The sequence below is a fragment of the Falco biarmicus genome, chromosome 2 (genome assembly GCF_023638135.1).
Source record: "Falco biarmicus isolate bFalBia1 chromosome 2, bFalBia1.pri, whole genome shotgun sequence".
NCBI lineage: Eukaryota > Metazoa > Chordata > Aves > Falconiformes > Falconidae > Falco > Falco biarmicus.
The window spans coordinates 64,657,232-64,684,060 of NC_079289.1; the positions used below are offsets into that span (position 1 = coordinate 64,657,232).

The 26,829-nt window shown below is 41.8% G+C and overlaps 1 protein-coding gene across 9 annotated transcripts in view; it reads left to right on the forward strand.

The window, feature by feature from the left end:
* Nucleotides 1–22,775: 22,775 nt before the first annotated feature.
* Nucleotides 22,776–26,829, forward strand: part of ATP11A (ATPase phospholipid transporting 11A) — a 131,799-nt gene continuing 127,745 nt past the window's right edge. For 3 of the 9 annotated variants that reach the window (XM_056327861.1, XM_056327866.1, XM_056327865.1), the window contains exon 1: nucleotides 22,777–23,211. In XM_056327861.1, coding sequence (XP_056183836.1) covers nucleotides 23,173–23,211 — 39 coding nt within the window. In that variant the 5' untranslated portion in view covers nucleotides 22,777–23,172. Of the gene's footprint in view, nucleotides 23,212–26,829 lie in introns of all 9 variants that reach the window. The other 6 variants (XR_008820098.1, XM_056327858.1, XM_056327859.1 and 3 more) reach the window with 3 other exon arrangements.

Consider the following 26,829-nt stretch of genomic DNA (forward strand, 5'->3'; position numbering starts at 1 on the left):
TCCACAGGAGTCTGTGGAACTCCATGGACATCCTGCGCTTTTGTAACAGCTATAAGCCTTCCTGTTGCTCTTCTACCTAGAAACACAGTTAAATGTACCAGCTATCTACTATAGATATCTGCATAACTGCAGCATATGGTAACTTTCTGGACCATTCTCCACTGTGTACTAGGAACAAAATAAACCACATACTTTTGCTCTTCTAAAATCATATTCCCATGATAAATTTTTTTGCCAAATACAGATCAAATCAAGGAGTTAATCTGAACTTTGAAAAACTAGATTTGCTCTCTTACACAATGCCTGTCCAGTTAGTCCTTCATAGTGTCTTGAGGCTCAGTTTTTTATATTGCATCCAATTGCCAATAAACTAGTAGCAAAGTATCCATATTTCAAAGAAGAAAATCGAGAAATTCAATACACAGGATTATTTTATAATCCCAATAGTTCAACAGTTTTATATTAGCAAATTGAATGCATGTCATTGAATTTATTGTAGTCAAATGAAGGAGACCATAACTGCTACTATCCTAACTGTTGTGCCTAAAGGTTCTAGTGAGGAGGGGGAATCCCTTTTTGGCCCTGTTGCCATAGAAAGTAAACATTTCTTGCTAATGGCTTCTGATCCTGCAAAGTGCTGACTGCTCAAATTATGTTATTTGGATTTATTAATATACTAAACAGGGCAAATACGTAAGGGGAAAAGGGAACCATATCATGTTAGTATCAAAATAATATCAAGGTTCACCTGTTATGTTAGTGGTGGCTGTCACTAGTAGTAGACATTAAATAATTCTAAGCAGAGCTATGTCTTACACAACTTAATTCTTCCTTTATATTACATTTATTACTTCCTGATCACCTTCACACAGACACATTGCCAAGTGTCAGTGGAGATGCTTCTTTGAGATGATGTGTATAAAGCAGGTATGCTATTGTAACACTAACATTATTTATATTCCACTTTTAATCAATATTTCAATGGCTTGTATTTAAAAGACATATAGATGTGGGACGTGGTTTAGTGGACTTGGTAATGTTAGGTTAACCATCCGACTCAATGATCTTAAGGGTCTTTCCCAGCCTAAATGATTCTATGACTTGATTACAGCTAGTAGCAGGGTGGATCAGCCGTACCTCTAGGAGTTCCAAAGATTTACAGTCATTTTCTTGGATTGTGTTAGTGTTTAAGTTAACCAAGATTTGAAGAGTTCTCAGTGCAAAGAATTAAAAGTTGCCCTGGGATATCATGAAGGAGCATGAACTTGGCCAGAATTGTATCATAGTAGAATGCCTTAAATCAGGGCAATAACTTGAAGCTGTTTGATCTGTAAAACAACTTTTATGTATGTGACATACAAATATCTAGATCATAAATCTGTATGATCATATGCAGCTCAGTGATATAGAACATATATCTTTATGATACACAGGAAAATGAGATGTGTATTAGGAAAAAGGCTAAAGTGGAAAATAACAGCTAAAACATCATGTCATAGACTGACAATTAACATGAATTAAAATGCAAAACAAAAAATTCTCCTTAAAATATGGTTACAGCAGAGCAAATATTTTAAAGACTACTCTAATAGTACTCTCCTTTAAACACTTGAATGGATATTCATATGAAATCACAAGTAAAAATGAGTACTCAGTTAAAATGCATGGTCAAATTGTCACTTGTCATTGCGTTACTATGTAAAATGAATTAGCAAGCTCCATTAGTTTCACCATTTTGGCTTAGCTTTCATAATTCTAAGATTTTTTAACTGCCACAGATGTCTATAGAATATTATTCATGCTAAGCAGCTGTGTATCAGCTGTAGTGGACAGGACAAAAACTTAAATTTACTGTATTAAAGTAAAATAATAAAAAATATTTAATGTTCTTGCATTTGCATTGGATTTCAAATCTTTTTAATGGGCATGACCAGTTTTAAAAAATATATCCAATAAAAGAAAAATAATACCAGCTTTCTCTTATGGATGAGGAATTAGATCTTTTCATCTTGTTAAGAACAACATTCCAAATAACCATGTTTATTTGTCCTTTAAAAAGCCACCACTCTCTCAAATGTCAGTTTATATTTGATTGTCAGGAATGACCTGACTTTAATAGAGAATTATATTTGATTTTAAATACAAAACTAATTGCACATTACATAACAAGAGATGTGATTATTTCCTACTCTATTATATATCATAGCCTTTTAAATATACCCCTTTTCAAATATTAGGAAAATAAGCTTCTCCATCTGAAACATGGTTGGCCCCAGCCTTTACAATGTCCTGGCTTACACATTCCTATAGCAACAATATAAATGTTCTCTATCAAAAAAGATTAATGATTAATATAGCAGATAAAATCAAGATGCTTTGGTCCAAGGCTATACAGCAATACCCTGTTACGCATATTGTAGAGCTTCTATCAGATGAAGCTGATTTTAAATCCCACCTCCAGTGATCTAAATATCTATTAACTTCTGAAGTAAATAGAAAAATCAGTGCTGACAGCATGAAGTTACTTTGAAAATGGATTTAACCTGTAGTTACCCTGCAGGTTTATACCTCTTCGGGGTTTAGATTCTTCTGAGGCAATGCCAGGGTAAATATGATAGACTTGGTCTTCTAATCCCAGCCAGGCAAGCAACCCAGGAAATAATAGCTTTTACATCTCTTTCTTTCATAACTGAGGACAGGGAGCTCCATATTCCTACTGCTAAGTGAAGACAACATTTCCTCCTGCACGAAAATCAGAAATCAGTTAGGCTAATTTGTGAGAGTAGGGATGCATTTATGTAAAGGTGCAGTAGAAAAAAAATGGATATGATGAGAGGTTTAAAAGCAATACTTTTCCCTCTCAATAATTAGGCATCAATATATCATTAAATGAATTTACCAAGCCAAAGACTGCAAGAATGTTGACCTAAAATGCCCTTACACTAACAAAGATAAAGTTTGTTGTACAGAGGATGCTGAGACAGTTTCGCACGGACAAAGTGTTATTATCAGGGGCGATTATTTGCAGCTGGTGACATACAGTAGCTCTTATGTTGAATGCCAACTTTTTGGGAAGGGAAGAGTGGAGGAGAGGGAGAAAAATAATTCCCAGTGGCCAGCTAAGAAAAAAAGGGATGGCAGATCCCCCAGTAAGCATCCTCCCCTGGACAGCTGGTACCTCCCATCATCCCGCTTTCCCTGCAGTAATGCTCCAGGTGACCTTGGGACCCGCCCCAGGTCCTATTGGTTGTTTCTGCGTATGATGCTGTCAGCGTTGATTAGGATGCCCACTGAAATCTGTATGCTGACCAGTGGGTAAACTTTGTGCAGTCAGTCATGGACCTCCTCAGGTCAGCCAGCTGCTACAACCAAGGGGTGGGGGACAGGGGCACGAAGGGGTCAGTCTTGGTTACTCCCCAGCAGAACCCACTACCACCACAGCAGCAGGTTTGCTGGCGTGAGGCCATGGGAATAACAGCATGAGAACAATCATGTGGGGCACCTAGGGAAACGGATGGAGGCTGTGGGGCAGCTCGGGGCAGGGGCACAGAGCTGGGAGGGAAAGGCAGAGTCCAGAAGGGCCAACAGGAGACCCTTGGCAACAGAAAGGGGAAGGTACCTAAGGCACTGTGCAACACTAGGGAACACAAGTTGCTTCCAAAATCTCCATACTGCTGCACATTCTAAGGCTATGAGCATAAAAGTTTTCTACATCTGCCTTACATGATATAATATATACATACTAAACTTCACAAACCACCCATGTGATCTTCTGCTGCACTGAATTCATGCGTACTGTTCACAGTCATCTTTCCACGTCCCTCCCATCCTAAGCCAGAAACATACCCTCTTTCTACCTATGCTACAACCATGGTGCGGTGTGCTGCTTTTTTTCCCTGAATTGAGCAAATTTAGCACCTTTACTCAGAGGCACAAAGAACATGTAACACCACCCATCTGCCTCTTCTAATTATATTGTCCTGGAAGCATAAAAAAACCAACACAATTTTGTAGCTGATTTAAACTCAAGCAATATCCTTGATGCAAACACCAACCATGGTGTACACAGCAAGCATAGGGTAAGACTCTACCCTATACTTCCTCTACTCTGAGTCTTAGGCACCTCTTAAATCAGAGACTATCTTTTTGGTTAGGAGGTCTTAATGGATTTTTCTTCCATTATTTTTGTAACTTTTAAAATCCTTCTTGAATCACTCTTTGAATTTAAACTTTTGGTCTCTGCACCAGCCTGTGATGATAATTTCCATAGTAAAATTATACACCCCATGAAAAGGTGTGCTTTCAACGCTGTTTTGAACTTGCTATTGGGTAATGTAATCTGCTGTCACTTAGGTCTTGTATCATGAGAATATAAGTAAGAAATTATTGTTGTGATGCATGATTTTTAAAAGTTTTTACTGCCTAGTCATTTATCATGCAAGCTGAAGTGTCCTAATCTGTTTTCACAGCCTCTTCCACATCTCGGATCAACCTTGTCATCCTTCTCTATATCTTTTCTAATACCCTTTTTGAGATGAAGGAACCAGAAATGCATAATGTATTCAAGCCCATTTAAAATACACTTCCAGACTTGATCAGATAAGTATGAAAAGGTACAAACATCACTGAGAACAAATCAGTAATTCCACCTTTCTTAATCTCTTCTAAATGTTCAGGTATAATTTAACAGTCTGCTGTTTAGGCACAATATAAAAGGTATTTTTCCAGTAGAAAGTAAACTGAAACTGGCAATAATTTTGTCTCTCTTCCCTCTCCCTCACCTAGTATTTTCTTTTTGTGACAGATTGGTGCTCCTTAATAAAATGGCAGAATCTAAAATGATTCCTGGTTCAAGGAAAACAGAGGGGAAAATTAACAGCCAGTTCGTTTTGTTTCTTAATCTCTTGGTAGAATATTAAATCAATATACATCAGAAAAATAAAAAATATACATGAGACACTTCAGCATGGATGATCTAGGTGTCAAAACACTAACCTAAGATTTGAGATGCCAGAGTTTGTTTATATTCTGCCTCAAAGACTTCCTACATAACCTGTAATAACTCATGTGGTGACAAAAGTCCCAAAGGAGTTCAGGGCCTGCTTCGCATGGGATCTGATCTGAATCACTATGTTTACATCCGTATTATCCCATAGGGCAGAAGGTGGGGTAATGGCCAGAATACTTCCTGACAGAGTTTCATTCCTCTATCTGCCTAACTCAGTATTTGGCCTGTGACCACCTTGTTCAAAGGACGAGGCAGCCTGAACTCTGGCTACCTACAGACCCCAGCTGTCTGTGCCACACATGATGTAGGGCAATGGCATCTCCCACACTAGCCAAGACTCGTTGGCTGACTTGTCCGTTCTGGATCAGCCACATGATGCACTGAAAAGTGCTGCTGCTGAAAGTTGTGATGGGCTCAGCCAGGGCGCGGTGATGCCAAGTTATCTGACTGCACTTGGGGTTGCATTCAGGCCTAGTCTGGTTCTACTTTTTCTCCCAGTCTGCCCTACAGTTTACCTGGGGCAGAGTTCAGCCTGATCAAACTTTAGGTGTCTACAGTAGAAATGTCTGCATATGGACAAGTGTCTACAGTTCAGTTAAATCAACAGGCCAGTATGACCAAATACATGCAGACAAGAATTTATCTCATGCTAAAAAAACCAAATTTGGGCAATTGAAAGCCTTCCTGAGTTCTCTGCCTGCAATGACTAGCTCTCCTTTGACTATAGCAAGAGTTCAGACACGTTGTTCAGATGGAGATTCTTACAGTGCAGACACTGAAACAGAGCAGGTCAAATTGTACTCCTGGATTTCATGTCATGGTGTACACTTGCTTTGAAATAATATGGAAATTCTGAGCTAAAATCAAGACATAGAAAAACATATGAAATGCACCATGGGTGTTTGTTCTCAGTTTCCTTTGGCAAATGAGGAGAAAAGTACTTTCTCTGCCTCACAGTGCTGTGCTAAGACAAAATATATTCCAGGCAATGATGTAAAAAAAAAAATAAAATAAATAAATTGTGGACCATTACAGTACTTCTTTATAGATAAAAGTGACAAGTATCTTAGGAAGCCATTGAAATTTCTAGCATATTTTCTTAGTCTTTGCATGTTAAATAAAAGCTCATATAATGCAGATTTGGATGTACACTATTGTCAATTTTTCCATTTCTTAGGCAGGTACCACAGAACCTAATATTGTGGTCTTCTTGCTTGTCAAAGCTAGGAGAGACAAAGCTAGCAGTCTAGCAAATTTCAATGCATTCTTGAAAGTATTTTTAGTATAATATCCTCTGTTAATGCTGGTTATTTATGTCCTCTAGCCCATGCTCTTGTAGGAAGATACTGAAGAAAGAGTACTTTTTTGTCTGTTCCTTTCATGTCTAATGCTAAGTGGGAGACACCAAGGTTTAGCATCTAAGGTTTTAAGATTTAATGTTTTAAGGTCTAACCCTGTTAGAAACTGAGTGCTGTTTCATTCCTGAAATCATTCTGCTTGTAAATCCAAAGTACAAGGTATGATTCAAATGGTTTCCCCAAAATAATGTTTATTAAAAGACTGAAAATCTTGTTAGTTTAGAAGAAACAATAAGCAAAATTTACCTATACTGAGCTCCATAACAATTGAGTAGGTAGTTAGAAATTTGGATAATTTGTAACACATTTGTCTTACTTCCCTGTCTCTTTTTCTTGGGGGTCTATCAATTAAAAAAAACCCCAGTGTTTGTTTTAGGCAACTTTCAGCCTTAGTATTCTGATCTTCTAGGACATGCAGTATCAACCCTAAGAAAAAGCCTATGCCCTGTGGTATCCAAAGACCCTCATATCCCAGTCCTTTATACTTTCTGAATAATTTTGAAGATGAAGTTGTAAGAGACCTCATTACCAAATCATAAATGTCAATCAAAGATTCTTCAGAATTTCACTAATGCAATGTTGACTAAGAAATATGGTTTGGGTGAGGAAAAAGGTGCCTAGAATTTTTTATCACTGTGTGTTCTGCATTCTTGCCACTCTGTCTACTCAGAGTCCTCTCTGCCCTTCTATAAGCTCTGCACTAATTTCCCAATTTCACCTCAATAAAATCAAAGGTTTAGCAGCCTCTTTGATCTTGCCTGCACCTGGCTGAGCATAAAAGAGCAAATGTTTGGATCCTGATTTGCATGTCAGTGATTCTGGCATGACATATCAGACAGTATCAAGCTCACTGTGCCTTTGAAGCAACAGGATTTGAATTTTTTTCATAGTTTAACTTGATATGAACCGACGGACTAAAGTCTATCTGTCACAGCAGGGCAATGGTTAGGATATAAATGTATTAGGCCTCCTCTTCTTTGTGCTTGAAGTGTCTGGCCTGATTGGTTTTAAAAATTCCTTCCAGCGGGGCCTTACTTGAATTAGCATGCAGAGGTGTGCCTGACTTCCTTCTGTATTACACTGGAGCTTGGCTGGGAATAGCAGTTCCTGGTCCTGCTTTTTCAGGCAGTCACGTACAGACTTACTCTTTTTCAAACTGTGAGACAGGACAGAGCTCAAGAAAATGAGAAACCCTGACTCTCAAATACTAGGCTAATTACCACTCTGACCTCTCCTGATTTCCTGTAGCCTATGATTTTCCCTCTCTGTCTGCACTTCAGGCTGCTGTGTCCCATGCTCATCCTCAGCATCTTCAGCCTTTCTGACACGTATTTTGTTCCATTTGCTTTTCTCTGGAAGATAAGGCATCTTGTACACATCATCTTCAGCATTTATAAGTAATGGAGCATGGTGGGAAAGGAAGTATGTAAGAGAAAATTAGATTTTAAATTAATGAAGATTTTGCACAGGTCATAGGTATCTTCCCACAGGGGGATCCTTCTGGTCTACATCTTTTCTACACCTTTCAGACCCTCCCCCTGCTCAGACCTGTAAGGGTCTGGGCAACATAATCAGCTTTCTTAGCACATAAACCAATTACCTCCCTATCAATGTAGACCAACAGGGCACTGGAAGAGCATTAACCCACAAGGAAGTTAGTAATCGCATTAGTAGCTCTTTTGTTTTTCTTTATTAAAACTAGGAATATTTAGATATGGTAAAGAATAGCTGTTAAATTGTTTAAGCCGAAGTGCAAACAGTCATGCAAATCTGATGAAATTCCAGGAAAGGATTGTTATCCTGAGTTTCTTGAAGTGTCTCTGTCCTGTATGACATCAAGTTAAACCTGGTAAACATAAAATCATACCCAACTGAGAGAGGAATGTTGTAGAAAGGTCACAAAAGTTTGAATTACAGCTGAAAAATAAATTAAAGGGAAAGCCTCAACCGTATGCAGAGCAGTGGATATACTCTCATTTTTTTGGCAGTACCAGCGTATTTTTAAATGGGTTTCACTAAGCTGTAGTTTGGCTGAACTAGCAGAATTTTCTGAACTGAATGAAATGATCTAATTTTAGTCCAACATGGTTGAAATCAAGCCATATACATGAAGCACAACAAAAAGTTGTGGATTTGATACATCTGGGCTTGTGGATTCAACATGAGACACTACAAAAAAAGTTAGCTTGAAGGGAATGGTCCTCTAATAATCATAGAATCATAGAATCACTTAGGTTGGAAAAGACCTTTAAGATCATTAGAGTCCAAACATTAACCTAACACTGCCAAGTCCACCACTAAATCATGTCCCTAAGCACCACATCTACATGACTTTTAAATACCTCCAGAGATGGTGACTCAATGACTTCCCTGGGCAGCCTGTCCCAACACTTGACAACCCTTTTTGTGAAGAAGTTTCTCCTAATACCCAGCCTAAACCTTCCCTGACAAGACTCGAGGCCATTTCCTCTTGTCCTATTGCTTGTTACTTGGGAGAAGAGACTGACCACCACCTTGCTACAGCCTCCTTTCAGGTAGATGTAGAGAGCAATAAGGTCCCCCCTGAGCCTCCTTTTCTCCAGGCTAAACAACCCCCATTCCCTCAGCTGCTCCTCACAGGACTTGTTCTCTGGACCCTTCACCAGCTTTGTTGTCCTTCTCTGGACACGCTCCAGCACCTCAGTGTCCCTCCTGCAGTGAGGGGCCCAAACCTGAACACAGCATTGAAGGTGCGGCCTCACCAGTGCTGAGTGCAGGGGGACAATCACTGCCCTGGTCCTGCTGGCCACACTGTTTTGGATACAAGCCAGGATGCTGTTGGCCTTCTTGGCCACCTGGGCACACTGCTGGCTCATGTTCAGGTGGCTGTCAACCAGCACCCCCAGGTCCTTTTCCACCAGGCAGCTTTCCAGCCCCTCTTCCCCAAGCCTGCAGTGTTGCATGAGGTTGTTGTGACCCAAATGCAGGACCTGGCACTCAGCCATGTTGAACTTCATACAATTGGCCTCATCCCATCGATCCAGCCTGTCTAGATCCCTCTGCAGACCCTTCCTACCTTCCAGCAGATCAACACTCCCCACCAACTCGGTGTCATCTGCCAACATACTGAAGGTGCACTTGATGCCCTTGTCCAGATCATTGATGAAGATACTAAACGGAACTGGCCCCGATACTGAGCCCTGGGGAAACCACTTCTGACCAGTCACCCACTAGATTTAAATCCATTCACCACCACTCTTCGGGTCTGGCCATCCAACCAGTTTTTAACCCAGCTTTTAATACTTCATCAAACCTTAATATCTAGGGTATTAGAGAATACAGAATATGTGGAAGTTGCAGCTATATACTTAGTCTGAGATCTGTAGAAACAGTAGAAGTAAGACTGGATGCAAGTATTTCTAGAAGAATGGAATCTCTGACAGACAAATTAAGATGAGCAGAAATAGGTGTGTTTTCTAAAGTTCCACAGAAAGGAAAAGAACTGTCCTTTACATTTAAATGTTTGCTATGTCCTTCTGTAGAACAATTACTTTTTAAATTTATTTCTTCTGGAAAATAATTGCTTTTAGGCTTGCCTTGTCTAATCTCTAAAATATTCCCTGATCCAGAGTTTTCTTAAAGGAAAGGATCTCAAATAAGATGGCAGACAGAACTTCACCATAATGAAAGTCAGTTCAGAGGTTGAAAAAACATGTATATTCCTGATCTTCCTGTCTTCTTCAGGAAGACTGACCACCTCCACTCTTCAGAGAACAAGTTACTTTCAGGTTTTTGTATCTCAAGCTCCAATCACTGGCAAAACCTTGGTAGCATCAGATATGGAAACAAGGTAAAAGCCTGTAAAAGCAAGGAAATTTTGTTTGTCTCTTAACTGTATGCCATAATATTCTTATCTGACAGCTTATATGCTATTTAACTGCTTATCATTACACCTGTCTCTTCTAAACAGGACCAGCACATTAATTCTGGACAAAGCATAGTAACATTTTCCAATGATCTTTCTGCACCAGCAACAACATGCAGGATTAATAAAATTTCATTTATATTCCTTGAATATTATTATGGAATTGACCCTTTCCCTTTTTATTGGCCTGAATATATAGATGCATTTTTAATCTGCATTTGGCCTTTTCCTGTGACGTGAGAATCATTACAACTTTAGCATCAGTTTTTCTAGCATACAGTATCAATGTTGATGGCGTCCTATAAATCATATTAGCACAAAGAATAATTTGGCCAGGGACTGTAGTGCCTAATAGATGCCAGGAGACTGTTTTTGCCTTCTCGGTGTTTCCTTCCATCAGAGATTTACTTTCAGTAAGTCATTCCGTAAATCTGGCCAAGTCCTTTAAAGTTTCATTGAGCTGTATTCCTGGGTCTGTAATGCTTCTCAGGGCTGTGACCTGAAACTAAGACCACTCTAGAAAGTCAACCCATTCCTTTGTCTGCTGTGGAGACAGATATTTTTTTTAATAATCCTTTTCATGAATAGGACAAAAATGGTCTTTTGAAGCATTTGTGGATTCTCCTTTTTTGTTACCTAACAATTCAGATGATTTTGCTAATACAAAAGATGACTTTTACTGGACAGATTTAGGTAAGTCAGGCCATTTTGAGCTATCTGCTTACCCCTGCTTACCCTTCACTTCCCGTTTCAGTTTACCACTGTAGATTAGGACAGACTAAGACTTTCTTCACCTGTTGAACGGAAGCTAAGAAATAATGTAGGACAGTATTTGACATATTCTGCAGTTGGTACAACTGGAGCCCCCTATCTCCCCCTTGTCAGGTTGGTGCTGAATCCTGCCCTGAAACGGATCTTAAAAAACTAACCTGAGTGTGATTGACAACAAATTATGATACTGTTGATACTGACCTATCAGAAACAATACATCTCCAGAGTTTTGAATATGCCGTATAAGTGAGAAGAGTGCTATTATGCCACTTTACAGCTCTTTGCCCCTTACCGTTAAACCCACACTAAGTAACTGAAGTCTGCAGGGACACACTGCCCTGTTTGCAAGAAGTGCTGTGCAATTCCAGGCTGTTTTGATTTTAAGATATAAATGTCAAGGACACAAAAATTCAAGCGTAAATCAGTTGCCTCATATGTGCCTACATCAGATGTATGAACAATCCACTCAGGGCTGCGGGGAAGCCATGCCAAATTTCCTAGCTTTTATTAAAAAAGCTGTGGGAGCCTATTACTATAGGAAGAATAACATGCAAGCTTATTGAAAAAGGAAAGGCTATATCCTCAGAAGCACTTTCTTTTTTAACTTAGTCATGGAGAAAAGTTCCTTGTCTTCACCTTTTCCTGGCCAACTTAGCAGGCTACATAAAAGAAGAGAGGACATGTTAGGTTTTGTCAGTAGTGGCTGGAACACTTGGAAGCCATATATAGTGCAAGATGTTATGCAGAATCATATCACTGTATCACAAAAGGAGGAAAATTGATGGGCAAAAAGGAAGCACAGTTATGTTTTTCTCAGTGAAAATAATACTTAAGTAAAAGCAGCAATAAGTAGTATCTATTTCAAGCAATAATGTTTGTGCATTTGGTCTTTGGGGTAAGAACATCTTTAAAAGTGTAATAAAAGTAGTGCTCACTGCTCGTTGCTGTTCTTTGTCCACTAATCAATATAAATATATATATAATTTATATAATATAAAATAAAATTGCGGACTTCTAGAGTAGGCTTTCTAGTGCATTCATATAACATTATAGGCATATACAGCACCTCAATACTTCTTTAGGCCTTTGAAAATGTTTTTATTACTAAATATTATTTTCTTGCATTATTCAGTAAAGTTATTTTTGCAGTATTTTGCTTGTGATGAACACAAGAATAAACCAGCTCAATAATCATATTTCTAGCAGTTTCCAATTTCATGCAGTAAAAATGCCCAACCATGCTTTCACTGTAAAATAAAATGTTTCTTTAAAAAAATCCCATCAGAGTACTTCAATGATTCTTGTTGAAGTCCAATTACCTGTTTACTTTCTATATAAACACAGCAAAATACGTCCTGCTGATACCAGCAGACGCACAGCCATGAGATAAAATTATGTTTGTTTGCTTTTTAAAATTTACTGAGTGTAACATAGTATTCCCACAGCCTTCTTTTGCCCACTGAGTATGAGACTGAATAGAAAGTACTATGACTTAACAAATGCTTTTATTATCCGGAGTTTCAGTACCATTAAGGGCTTGTCTAAAAACTACAGAGCTGTAATGGGGCCATCCAAATTCTCTTTACGCTCACTAGTTTGGGTACTGGCAGCAGTCTAGTCATGGAACTCAGACAACATATGCTGCTTCTTGACTAAAATTAGCTTGTTTGTCCCACAGCTCTAACACTTAAGGGATATGTAATATAATGTAGTAATACAGTTTCAGCTACTGTATTCCAACCCTTTTTCAGCAGCAAGTTCTTCTTTATAAATAGTGTAATGCATATGTGTATGCATTGCATCATTCTGTACATATATGCTATATATGTAATACATCAGCTACGGGGTTATGCATTATTAGAAAGGTGCCATGATTTTGTATCACCGTGCGTGTGTTTATACAGTGACTAGTACTAAAGGGCCTCGCTGTTAATCAAAAAGTTAAACAGAAAGAAGGCGTTTGTATGCATGTGGCTGTGTACACATTTATAAACAATTTGGTCAGCAATTAATTGATAAAGAGCTATCAGATACTGATCCCTCCTCTGTTCTATATCCTCCCTTCCCCCCATCTCTCTCCTGTCTGGCTAGCAGTTACCCAAGTTTTGATCAAATGTTTTCATGAGGCTTTGTTTCTGTCTCTACCGTTACCACCCTGCACCCTCGAAGCAGCTCTTCAGAAATCCAAGAACCCATTCAAATTGGTAACATGTGCTGAACGTTAGGAGCAAATTCATTTCAGTTACACCCATGTCAGCCCATTGACGTCAATGGGGCTACATAGTACCAGGCAAAGATGGGAAGGGAGCCTAAGGGCTAAATATTTCAAGGCAGGAATCCTTGACTCATGACCTTAAAGCATGGAAGCCTTCATAAATCACCCCTCCTGCTGCTGGATTCTTCCCTTAATATCTTGCCTTTGATGAGTAGCCTGAGCCACCTCCTTTTTCCAAAGGGGGAGGAAGGGCATGTAAGGGATGAATAGAACAAGCTGACATTTCCCTTACTCCCTTCTCTAAGCAATATGGAAACCTAAGGCAAAAATTTGCAATTGCTCTTTGCTCATGTACTTCTCAGCATAGAGGAGGCAAAATGGTCACTGACTGATAGAATTCAATTTCAACAGCAGCATGAAAACATGAACAAACCCTCCCACATCCAGTTATAAATCAATAGCCATTATACGACTCATTCTGCCAGGGTAATTAGTTATAGAAATGTCACACATGCACAGACACTTCCCGGCTTAGATGCATCAGGGCAAGCCTAACGATACAGAACAGCGCTCATACTTCACATGGCTTTGAATCACAGCTGCATCTTCACAGGAAAATTCAGCTACATTCATCTTTCTGCAGAAACACTGAAGATCATTTGTAACGATGTAATTATTGTAATGATGGCCTAATCTGAGGCAGTAAACTGCCAGTAAACTATCATTTTAGGAAGCAAAAAAGGCATATTCCAGAAGTAAGGTAGTTTGTATTCTCTCCTTTCACCTGGGGATGTTAAAACACTAGTTGTGGAGGATACAAGTCATGCACTTGTCACACTTTGCCCTTCCTTTGCTTTGTAAAGCACCAGCCAGCTTTGCAGAGGCAGTAGTATCAAAATGGGGCAAAGCAACAGTAGCCTTCACTGTCTTAAAATCAGTCAACACTTAACGGCTGCTGCAGGACTTCCCTAGTATACGTGTCTATTTAGAGAGAGCATCAGATACTGTTGGTGGCACTTAACCATAGTATTTAGCTTACGACCAGAGACATCCCTCTTGAATGGTTTCTGGTAGTGTTATCCACCTCCACGGTAAGTTCACTTCTGTTAAGCCTAGAATAATTCTCAGCTAATTTTCTGGACACTAGAAGGACAAATCCCCTCTTTCAGCAGCCTCTGCCTGGATCCAGCAGAGACTTTCACCCGCTGAGAGGGTGGTAGCTGATTTCTCTTGCCAGGACAGCCTACTCCAGCAAACAGACGTCTCAGGTTAGAACAAGTGTAAGCACAAAGTCAGGAAAACCTTTGGTTTGCCTAACCAGAACTTAAGCCCAGTTACACGGAAACATGAGCTTCTTCAGAGCAGTCATATGTCTGCACGGACTTAACAACTCAGAAGAAACTGGTGCTTTACAAACCACAGTCTCCTGATAAAATCTGTCCCTTGCCAGGCTTTTTGCATTGTGTAGATGTTGACTGGCTCTGCTTCCTAGCAGCTTTAAGTCAGGTGGGTTTCCTGTGTTCAGAACTGACAGCTTTGGGAAGTGCCATGGCAAGGCATGGATGTTGTCACAACAGTTTATTAATCCTTTTCTAATTAGCATGGAATCCATATGACCATTACGTGAAATAAATACAGACAGAAAAAGCCAAACTTCCAATACAACAAAAGCACACATGCTGTTTGGGAGCAAGCTATTTTCATAGTGATACAAATCTACTTCTGCACTCTCAGCAATCTACACGAATTTCCTCTTGCTCATAAAATTTGTGAAGAGACCAAAAGTTGTGTGTTGCTTCCTATATCTGCCAATTATTATTTCTGTCCACAGAGAATACCAGCCTCTGTGACAGCCTGGCTCCCCTTCCTGCTCTTCTCTACAGGATTTAAAAGAGTGGAACATTATAGGAGAACATGGATTTTAAAATTCTGGAATCATATATAATATAGAGATATTTTACAAGTCAACAGGCCGTACTCTAGAGAGGAAAGATAAGACAATGAAAATGTTAATATGATTTTTATTTCTGCCTTTTTATGCAACTCTAATTTTTATTTTTATAAGTCGTTTTGTAAGGATGTAAAGGTTTGTGTTAATGCACCTCTTGTCAGGAGGAAATGTTCTTCCTACAATTATTGCCTACTTAACTAAAACAATTTCTACAAATGACAAGCTGGAACACACTTGTAACAGTAACTTTACTGAAATTACAGGCAAACTGCTGCAGGAAAAAAAAGCAATGGCTGTGACCATTACACATTTCACAGCAAGTGACATGATGGAATTGAATGTTGTCATGGTTGAAAGCTTCAGGGATCTCATACACTTCATTGAGTCTGTCTACAAAATGCTAAGTCTCACCATGTTCCCTCACAGCAAGATTCCCAGTCCACACAAAGCTGATCATGCCAAGCCTCTGCAGTGCTCAGGAAGATGAGCTGCAGTAAGGGAAAACATAGCAGCATCTTAAAGAACCACTTCTCAATCAAATGAGCTGTGCCTGTGGAAGCAGGTTTTAATACCTGCTCCATGCAGATGAGAAAGCCATGTATAGAGCATTGATATTGAAAACATTGCCAAAAATTATTTTAAAAACTTTTCTTTTAATACTGATATTTTTGCTAATCTGAGAGAAAATGCTGATGCCTTTTGGACAGAGGAAATGAGAGAGGTGCAGTCTGTGTCACTGTCATCTGGGATTTACCTACAGGCAAGAAAAGAATAGGGACAGTATCCATCCTACTTCCATCTCTGCTGACTGCGGGGGTCATCAGGAGGGCTGGAAAGGTGAAGAAAGGACCTCCTCCCAGATACCCACCTTCCTCCCACCACTACCTCACCCCTGCTGCGTCCACTCCTAGCGCATGAGAATGCAGGTTCTAAGAATAACCAGGAGGGAGGGTAAGAGCAGAATGATGCAAAGGTACACCGGCCGTTCTCTGTGGAACAAGACAGATCGCCCTAGACCGCAGTGCTGTGTCCCTTTCTTAGGAATTTGTCCTCCAGCTGGCTGTAACTTTCAAACTGGAAAATCTGATGACTGTATCACTGCATCATTTTTATCTAAGCAAAAGGTTCATTTTTGTAGTGTTTAATATTTCTGGTACTTTATGTATTGATTTGTAACTACTCATGCTTCCTAAATAAACAGTTATAAAACAAATTGAACACAGTCAGGAGAAAAAGCAGATATTCTTGAGAAACCTGAACCACAGCTTTTTTGAAGGCCAGAATGCCGATGCTGCTATATTTAGTGCCTTATTTGGTGGGAAAGAACAAACCACTAAAAGATTTCTTCCAGCTTCGATTGAATGCTACATCAGAGCAAAAGTAATTTTACAAATGACATTAAAGAAGCCAGAAAGTTATATCCTTTTTATTTACTATCCTTCTGGAGGATCATCTGCTTTCTTTTATTTCAAAAATATTGTCAAAAAGGATTTTCTAACTTGGAAGTGTGTTATTACAAATACTAGTCATACTAATTAGTCCATCTGGTTATTATCATGGAATATGAGAGGAATTCTCATGTGCTTTTTTTTTAAAAAATATCCTTTTTTCTTGATATTTTTTGGGAAAAAAGCAGTGCCAAGACATGTAATTTATTTGGAATTTAACAGTTTCACACTGTAGAACTATTACACAGTTAGACAGGCTGATCGGAACAATGAAAAAGGTGAAAAAAATGTAGGTAAAGGTGGGAACCAGACCTGTGAAGTGCTACCAAAAATAAAATGAAATAGCAAAATAACAGTCTGTCTCTTTAAGATACCAAAAATAAACCACAATACTTTCCTTATCTAGATCCTGATACTGCACTCAGCTCTCCAGTCACAGGAGTCTGACTGTGGGGAGTTCATTGCCGGATCAATGCACTGAAGTGTAAAATAGAGACATAAGGCAAGATTAACATTAATGCAAATCCAAAGCGAAGAGAACACAAAGTTCATACAGCGGCAAGGACAGAACATTATTCACAATAGTTACAGATTCCAGCACTTTCCTTTCTTCTGTTTATTCACTGCTCATTTGTATCTTTTTTTTTTCTTCTTTGGTTATGCATGGCTGCCACTAATGAGGTTTGTCACTATTCCACCAACAAATATCTTTGAAGGCCCTTGTGTGTGGTGTTTGAATAGGAAAGCAGGTGAGTGAACAAGGAAGTAAATGGAAGATCACATTAGTAACCATAGCAGCCAACAGTATTTCATCCCAGGAGAAGCTTCCTCTGGTAAAGGCTGGGCTTCCTTTTAATGAGTTTAATACACTCTTCCATGGTAATGGGGCAAGTCTTTCAAATGGTCCATGTGATGGGACCTTCTGCTGTTCTGTGTCACTAGTAAGACTGTCCTGAATGCTGTGCCTGTCATGAGGAATAAGATTACTTTGCAGTAGACAGGGTCTGGATCTCCTACAAAGATGTATTTGCTAATGACCAGAATTTCCCTGTGATTCATTAAGTTGCACATACACAGGTAATGGGGATGAACAACTCTTGGTTGTAATTGCAGGGAACTGCCTCAGCTGGCATAGGATTGCAGCCAAATTTTAACTGTCGTGCATTTACTTGATCATGTTGAATACTTTGAAGCCAAATTCTGTTCTTTCAGAGGATTTTGTGAGGAAACAAAGGTCACCTTTGTTAGCAAGGATGTGGGCATAATGACAGTGCATTTAGCTTTTGAGTGTAACAGAAGTTATGCATTATTGCCAGAGGTTAGAAACAGAGAGCTCAGAGAGTCAGAAACATGCCTCATTTCCACATGCACTTTCTGGAAAAAACAGATCTAGACAAAGAATGTCAAGCAAGACTGAAGTGATCTTCAATCTCCAGTGCTTAATCCTCTGTCCTTTGGGCCACTCTACTTCTAATAAAATTATCATCACAGTGGTTTGATGCTGACTGTTTTACTTACTTTGGCTTCACCTTCAATTTGTTAACCTTCCTGGGCAGGTAAGTTCTCAGAGTATCACAATAACCATTAATTACATTCTTCTCCAAAATTAAGTACATCTATCACAAACACCAGGCAGTGAAATGTTTTTAACATTAAACAAAGACATCAAAATTAGTGTTGGTATCTCTTTTCACAAACAATATTCAGAAGGATCTGAGAAAATGCTATTTGCGATAGATCAAAGCACAAACATCTGTTCCACTGAGGGAATTATTCCCTTGTTAATACAAATTAACTAGCTTAAATATATGGTGTAGATGCAAGGAAGAGAAGCTATTCTTTTGATTAGCTTTTCAGAAATATAATAGAGGGAGAGACATAACTAAGAAATGATATATTTGTAGGGGAAAAGTCAGGAACACTGCAAGATAAGCGATTTCACTTGAAAGCATACACCAGTTTCTCAAGTAGATGAGCTGCACACAATTAACGGCCTTTCAATCTCTGTCATTTCCCTCTCCTCACACTGTTCTCACATATGCCCAAGTCAACCCTTACCACTTACAGTTCTTTTCATGAAGTATTTAGTCACTTTGGCCAGAACTACTAGGGGTACATAGGAAGCATGAATCTAAACAGATGTCATCTTAAAATCTAGAACTCTGGTGCCTTTGATGTCTACCATATTATCAATGTGTACTATATCACCATTGTGCCTGTCGTAACTGTGGAACTTTATTGGGGCCCAGCTTTAAATCCTGCCTTCCCACCTTCCAAAGCTGGGGTGGAATAAACCACAGAACACCACTCCCTCAAGAAGAGAATTCAGCCTGAAGCGAGCTGCTGCTCTTGGACCAGTGTCTCAACATTTTCACTGCAACTATGAAATAGGGTAACTTAATAAGGATTGCAAAGTAGCAGAAAATGCAGCTGTACATAAGAAGAGTAAATCTTCTGCACACTAACATATTCACCTTGATGTCTGATGCTATTTAAACAACAAGCGGGATGTTTCAAGCAGAGGTGTACTGATACAGTAAGTAAATCAGAAGGGATGTGAGATTCCATGGTAAGTAGTAAGATCTAGAGCATCTGGTAATTCAGCTGGGCAGGTAGGCTGAGAGGCCAGTAATGGATCAGGAGGAGTCACTCAGGGAAAACAGGAAGGAGAAATGGAGAGCAATAGAACAGGAGGTCTAATCTGTAGTCAGAAAAGAAGCAAGACATTTAGAAAAGACAGCTAGGTCATGCAAGGTAGAGACATCATACAGGTAATTTTAGGAATTTATTTTTAAAATGAGAAATGGGGAGTGAAATAAATGTGATGGCATATTCAAAGACAAAGACGATTAGTTTAATAAATTGCTTAAAAGTGAAACATTGTATAATAGGCAGATCTATGACAGATATGATCAAGGTTCCTCTTTCAGCTCGACTGTTAAGTCACAATGTGACCTTTAGCAAGTCACTTCAGGCTAGATCCAATAAAAGACTCAGGCACCTTAAGCCCGACTTAGGCAGATTTGAGGTACCAAAGTCTGAAAGTATGACCTACACACCATGCTCAGCTGCGTAGTAACCCTGGAGGAGCTTGTCACTTCCAAAAGGCATGTGTATCTGCACAAACAACGCACAGTCGGCAAGGGTGTGTGGCATTAACTTCCAGTGGCCTACCAGTGCTCTTTTCTGGGCCACACATCTAGGTTTCCTTTTTGTGGAAATATGGGCACAAAGGACAACTAACGCAGGCTGGGATTTCACCTCAGTATGTGCTCAGAATGCAGCTGTGCTCCTCTTCTCTCCTTTGCTTGGCAGCGTAGTGCCACAGGTTCACTGGGAAGGGCAGAAAAATGGCTCAGCTTAGCTTGAGCAGTAGCCTCGAAATGGTGAATCCATACCTGAGTGTGTGTGTCCTCACTGCCCTTGGCTGAAAGAGTCAGTAAGAACATGAGCCGCGGTCGCCTTTTCACCTTTGAGAATGCAGCCAACCTTTGCATCCATCCCATATGGGACCTACACCCATGAGTGGGCTCCAGGCTCTGGATCCGAGGAAAATGTTTCTTGCAGCCCTGTCTTGGCTACCTAAGCTGAGGAGACAGCAAGGAGCTCAGAAGTATCCTGGTGATGATCATACTCAGCGCCGAGCTGCTGTCAACTGTTATTGGCTCATCAGATGAACTTCTTTCCCTTCAGAAAGGCTCTGTGCAGTGCATAGCAGTGTGGGCACCGCGCACGGGTTCTCTAATGGAAACAGGGTATAGATATTGCAGGTTTTAACCTATAGGGATGATCACCTGCTTCTATGAAGAAATGACACATGATTTTGTGGAGAATCTGTTGCAGTATTTGGATGACAGAAACTACTGAAAGTATTACAAGGAAGAAAACTTTAAAAAGCAGTTTTTTGCATAATATGAAAGTGTGCTTTCATTCAAAATCTGGGTAAGAAGCAATGTCATTAAAGACATTGGATTGACTAAATGGCACAGTTAGACTGCAAGTAGAATAACTTGTAAAAATATTACAAAATATGAATATTCCATAGAATCTTTGAAAATGGAATGACCAGACGGAGAAGTACCCTAAAAAACCTACTGAAACAATTTCTTCTTCCACCTTCGCAGTCTGTGTATTTTGACATTATCACTTTATCTTCACGAATTAGGTTCTTCTGTTTTTTGTAATAAACTAGTTTCCTAAAGGCTGGTGATTTGCACATACATATTAATATGTAATTGCTCATGTAAATAAACAGATAAGCAGTTTTGTGTTAACTCACGCAGAATTGCTAATTCTAAGAAAAATTCCTCTTGTAGCTCTTCTAATCATTTTTCCCTTTCAGTTCCAGTGGTAATTTCTTGAAAGTGAAATCTAAGTACAAAACCCTATGCTACAGAAGTGTCAAGTCTGTAAATAGAAGCATGAAAATGGGAGGTGCTGCAAAATGAATATAAATTCTTAGTAGTGACCAAAATGAAGAAAATTGGGTTTTAGACCAACATCATCACTTTAGAGTTTGAAAAGCAACATTAGCTTGACCACACTGCACTTACTGTGCATTAAATTATACATTTTGCACTCTAACCAGTAATAAAAAATGCTGAGCATATATAATGCATCTCAATTAAAGGTGACCTGTAAAGAATCGGTCATATGTCCTTCCTCTTAGTATTTGTGATGATCTTAAATAGCGTAATCTCAATTTTTTCCATGTAAGTTAGTTATATTGGAAATTCAGGTACTCTTTCAGTTAAAAAGATTTTATGGTATCCAGAGAACTACTGAATTGTGACAACATAGAAATCCAAGGAACAAAAATTGCCAAGTTTTGGCCATAAGCTAGGTAATAAAGGCCTGCTTACGTGATTGCTGCTGAAGGGGGGGAATGGATTTTCGTAAGTATAAAATGCTTTTGATTTTGTTTTTGATAGAATTAACTTTTTAGTAAAACATTGAATTTTACTAAATTAATAGTTTCCAATTAATTTTGGAGAAAGTCTTAGATTTCTATTGAGTTGTACAGAGTAGTACCAGGCTACAATACTCTTGCAAACCTAAGTGAGTCCTTTGGTATGAATGGCATGAAAACACAACAGTTGAGGAAAACAAAGCCCTCTAAACGTGTTCTTTCAGGCATCTTAAAAACCCCACAAACTACTAAAAACCAGGCTCCCGTTTATCCACGTGCACTTTTTTTGCTGACTCCTGCTTAACCCTTCAACTAGGACAACTAATTTCTACTGTTCGCGGACTTATGAGGGCTGTTAACGTTGGGGCTTCAGACACTGCACAGGTTCTTTCAGCTGCTCCCGCTCCGCTTTCCGGACGGGAAAGTTTCCGCCTGTTCTGCGCCCCGACACGACGCCGCGGCTTGCCGGGGCCGCCCCCCTCGGACGACGGAACGCCGAGGAACCGGCGCAGGGCTGCGCCAGGGAGACTTTGCTTTTACCACAATCCAGCCCTGCCGCCCGGTACCGGTAACAGGCACTGGAGCCTGCCTGCGGTCTGACGCGAGGCACGCCGCGCTCCGCAGGGCCGCCACAGCAGCACGGGCGTCCCCTCGCTCCGGGCACCGACGGCAGGGCGCCTCGCGGTGCCCGGGGCCGGCTGGGCGCCGCCGGGCCGCCCGCACCTCCGCCCCGCAGCTCCCCGGAAGGGCGCGGCGGCCGCTCCCCGGTGCTCCGTGCCTCCCGGCCTCCCACCTTCCCCGGCGCGGGGCGCCCGCCTGGCGCCTGGCTCCTGCCGCCCCGCCGCGACCCGCGGCAGGCAGCGCGGCCCGGAGGAGCACCGGGGGCGGGCGGGGAGGCGACGGCAGGTTTTTAAGCGCTTTTCTCGCCTCGGCAGGGTGGCTGCCCCCTGCGCTCGCCGCCAGGCCGGTCCCCGGCCAGGGGAGCCCCTACCCGGCGGCGGGCACCAGCGCACTGAAGCTCCGCGGGCGCCGCGCCCGCCGCCGTGTGTGGAAGAGCGGCGGGTGGGGGTGGGGGGCGGCGGCGCCGCGCGCATGCCTGCCCGCCCGCCCGCCCCGCGTGACGTGCGCTGCCGGGGCCGCCCGACGAGATCAAAGCGGGAGCGGCGCGAGCCGGGCTGGGGCCGGTCCGGTCCGCGCGTGTGAGGGGGAGCGGCGCGGGGGCGGCCACCCCCCGCCCGCCGGATAAACCCTGGGCGGCGCGGGCGGGGCGGGCAGAGCGGCGCGGGGGGCGGGAGCCGGGCGGGCCGTTCCTGAGCGCCCGCCGACTCGGCAGTGGTTGGCGGCGGCTTTTCTCTCCGCCTCTCCTCCGCGAAAGTGGTGTGGCGGCGGGGCATGAGGGGCCGCGGGGCGCCGCGCCGCAGCGGCGGCGGCGACGAGCACATGGCATAGCCGAGGACGGTGGCGAGCGCCGGGCCGGGGTGACAGCGGTCTGGCGGGGCGAGCGCGGCTCCCTGAATGTGGAAAGTGAGGCGAGCCAGGGAGCCCGGCGGCACCGGCGAGCACCTGGCGGCGCGGTCCTGAGTGCCCGGGCAGCGGCGGCCGGCCGCCATGGATTGCAGCCTCCTCCGGACCCTTGTGAGCCGATACGTGAGTACCGCCGGCCGGGTCCGTCCCGGCGGGGCCGCCCCCCCCTCACCCGCCGCGGGGTGGGCCTCTGAGGCAGCCCGGTCCGGGGCTCCCCCTGGGAGCGCAGCCCGTACCGCCGCGCACGGGGGAGCCGGGGGGAAGCGGCGCGGCCGCAAGCCCCGGGGAGCCGTGCGAGTCGCGGCGGGGCAGCCGCACCGCGCTATGGCCTCCGGCTGGAGGGAAGGGCTCGCTCGGGAGCTGGGCGGCCCTGTGGCGCGGCCGGGGGCTTGGGGGCCGCTGCCCGGGACTCCCCCCGAGCACGGGGGGTGCGCGGTGGTTGGCCGGTGCCCCGCTGCCCGGGCGGCTGGCGGCCGGGCTGCCCTTCGCTGAACCGGGACGGGCTGACCCGCGTTCAAAGCGCTGTAACTTAGCGCGCTGAGGTGCGTAGTTATTGGGGAAGATAAAACCTCTAGGTTTGGAGTTGTTTTTTTTTCTTTCCCCCCTTTTTTTATCTCCTCGTTACCTTGTTGCAGTCAGGCTGCGTTTTGTGGAATTGTCCAATTTAAATACACAGGCGAATGGAATGATCGGATTAGTCCCAGGTTTCTGTAGGTGTGCGTGGTTAAGATGCAAACACGCTGAACTGGGTGTACTTTAGGGAAAGAGAGTTGGTCTTGCTTGTTGGCCAGCATGTTTTCCCCCACCCGTACCGTCCGAAAGAGCAAATCAGTAGCGCGTTAGAGTGGATCCAAGCATAGGCAGAGGCGCATCAGTGAGTGCGAATGCAGTTTCATTGAACCCCTGACAAATGTTCAGGATAATGGCTTTAGTAAATTAGCAGAATGCCAGTAAGTGCGAGGTTAGACAATACAAGAGTCGAGGACCACCAGTACCAGGAAACTGGAGATTTTTGCTACTGGGTGTAGAGGAAAACAAAAAAAAACCCCAACCAAACAAAAAAAAGATGGGGAGAGAGAACTGGGATTTTCTGATAGATCCATCTCTTCCTCCTACACAGCGAGTACTCTTTGAAGCATCTTTCATGGTCTGACCATGAAAGTAAGTACAAGTAAATACACTTAGTTTGTGCATGTTGTCTCCACATAATACAGGCTGAAGTCTTTCTTCTTCAAGAAGACTAGTATGAACGAAGAAAAATAGCAGAGATGAAGAAAAGGCTGGATTTTGTTTTCCTGTTTTCAATAGGGTATTATGTGGGATGAGGAGAGAATGGAGAGGTGACTACTGAAAGCAGCTATGTGTGTATGGATCCTTAGACAGTGGCCCTGAGGAAAGGAGAATACTCAAAATACAATGAGGTATAAGAGAAGCAGTAATCTCTATGGATATGCAAAGCTCCTGATCGGTGCTGAGGTCTGCTTGGAAGCAGGCAGGATCAGTTTGGGTGTAGTGATGTGTCAGTGCTGATCGAACTGTCGTATGTGGTTTAAGATTTTTTTTTTATGTGTGTGTTTGTGCTCACATCTGGAGCCTGTACAAATAGCACATTCATTGTGCACAAAGCATACTGTGGTCTCTAAATCTCTTCTGCATAATGTTACTAACCTTTATTTCAAAGTGGACTTAAGTGTTGTATATGAAAGAAAGATGCTTGAGAGTAGTTAAGTAGTTATTTTAAAAGATGAACATGTGTATCGGAAGAAAGTATGCTGAAAATAAGGCACTTGAGCTTTTAAGTTGTGGATTGTCATCACTTTCCTGGCCTGCTGATGAGAGTAATTCAGCAGTCTAAAAGCAAAATGAAACATTATTATATCCCATGTGAGGAGGTGTTCCTGTTTCCTGGATCACACTACTCACTGTACTGTAGGTATGGCAATGGGCTATGTCTAGATAATTGCTTAGCTGGTTCCAGGCTGCCTTGTGTGTTTTCACCTGTTGCTTCTTATTCTTTTGCATTCCTTGTTACTTAATTTTACATCTTTTCTTCTAAGGAAAGATCAATTTGAAAAAAGCTACTCTAAATAAATTTAGTGTTCATGATTTCAGTAAGGCCATTCAGACCTGGTGAGCTGTGTGTTGTGTTCTTTTTTTTCTTTTTAGTCTCTATGGCTCAACTATTTTTTGTACAGCTACACACAGTGAAAGTGAAAATAGTTTGAATGCTGGGCCTGAAATGGGCTGCTGTACATGAGCAGCAGATGCACGTCAGCAGTATCACTCCATAGTTCACCCAAGCACTATACACACCAGCCATACCTCACAAGTGTAGATTTGCTTGCCTCTTTTCAAGCTGGTTTTTCATAAGGGAAACAAGGCGTTGACATTTTTGCAGGAGTGTCGTAGAGGATAGGTACATCTTGTGCTTATACCAAAGTAGGCTTAAGCTTGGGTTTAGTTAAAATCTCTACAGAAGCTATTCAGTGATTCAGGTTCTACAGCTATGGATTTTTGTTCTGCCAGTTGTGTCCTGGACTTGTTCAGCTGCAGGTTCTTCCCAGAGCAGGCTGGTCTCTGAATTATCCTGAGAACCTTGGTTGATGCAGTCTGGAGAAGTTGAGGTAGCTGGGAGCTCTTATGGTATGATCTTGGGATACCAAGCAGTTGCTATGTAATGTACTAATGGACACTTCTAATAGGATGGTTTCCAAGAGTTCTGCATCACTCTTTTTTTCTTTCTCTGTACTATACGTTGTAGGACATAAAGGCATAAGTTTAATATCAGCATTCCTGTTCTGATTGTGAAGGTCCCCCTATTCCCCTTTCTCTTGCTGTTCCTGCAGTTGCTGTCCTGAAGCAGTGCAAAATAGCATGTATCTTCAAGGCCCTGTGGAAGCATAACGATGGCTGGGTGCTGTCAGTTCAAGTTGAAGTCAGTTTCCTGATTAACATTTTCAAGTATCTGTTGGCTTTTATCTGTTTTACCTGCTTTGAGTGTTGCCTTTGTATCTTCCAGGCATTGGAACAGTTCAGTATCGTGTGTTGAATAGATACATGCTCCGCATGCTAGTCATACTGTAGTTCATATCTCTTCACCAAGAGATGGTGTAGTCTCTTAGGACAGAGGCAGTGATGTCTTTCTCTTACTAAATTTTTAAACTGACGTTCTGTTGGCCTGCCTCTTTATATCCATCCTGCAAGGTTTTTTTTGTTTTCACTTCAGCTCTTACTTCTCCTTACCTTTACTGCAGCCATACACATTTTTCGCCAACAGTCCTATAAATTAACTTTCTATATAAAAGGTGTTTGTTTTACTGCAGTACAGCTGACATGGAGTTCAGTGTCATTTTCTAAATGCTTTGTGATCCTTCAAGCTGAAATATAGCAATGTAGCTTTTCTTAATTGCATCTAATGAGATTATTCTATATATTTTATGGCTTCAAACTGTATGAGCTGTAGTAGAGGTATCTTCAAGTAATAAAATAGAGACATCTTTGCATATAGCTTTTGCACTATGAGGAAGCACAGAACCAGAATAAGCATTCTACAATAAGATAAACTTTGACAACTATATTGTTTAATTTACTTTCCCAAATAATGGAAATAATGACTATGTGGGGGTAGTATGAAAACTGTCGGAGGGAGTATACTGTTTGCCATGTTCTATAAAAATGTAACATCTTTTCTTGGATATTGCTTTTGCATCAAACGACATGCTTTTCTGTCTTCTTGAATTG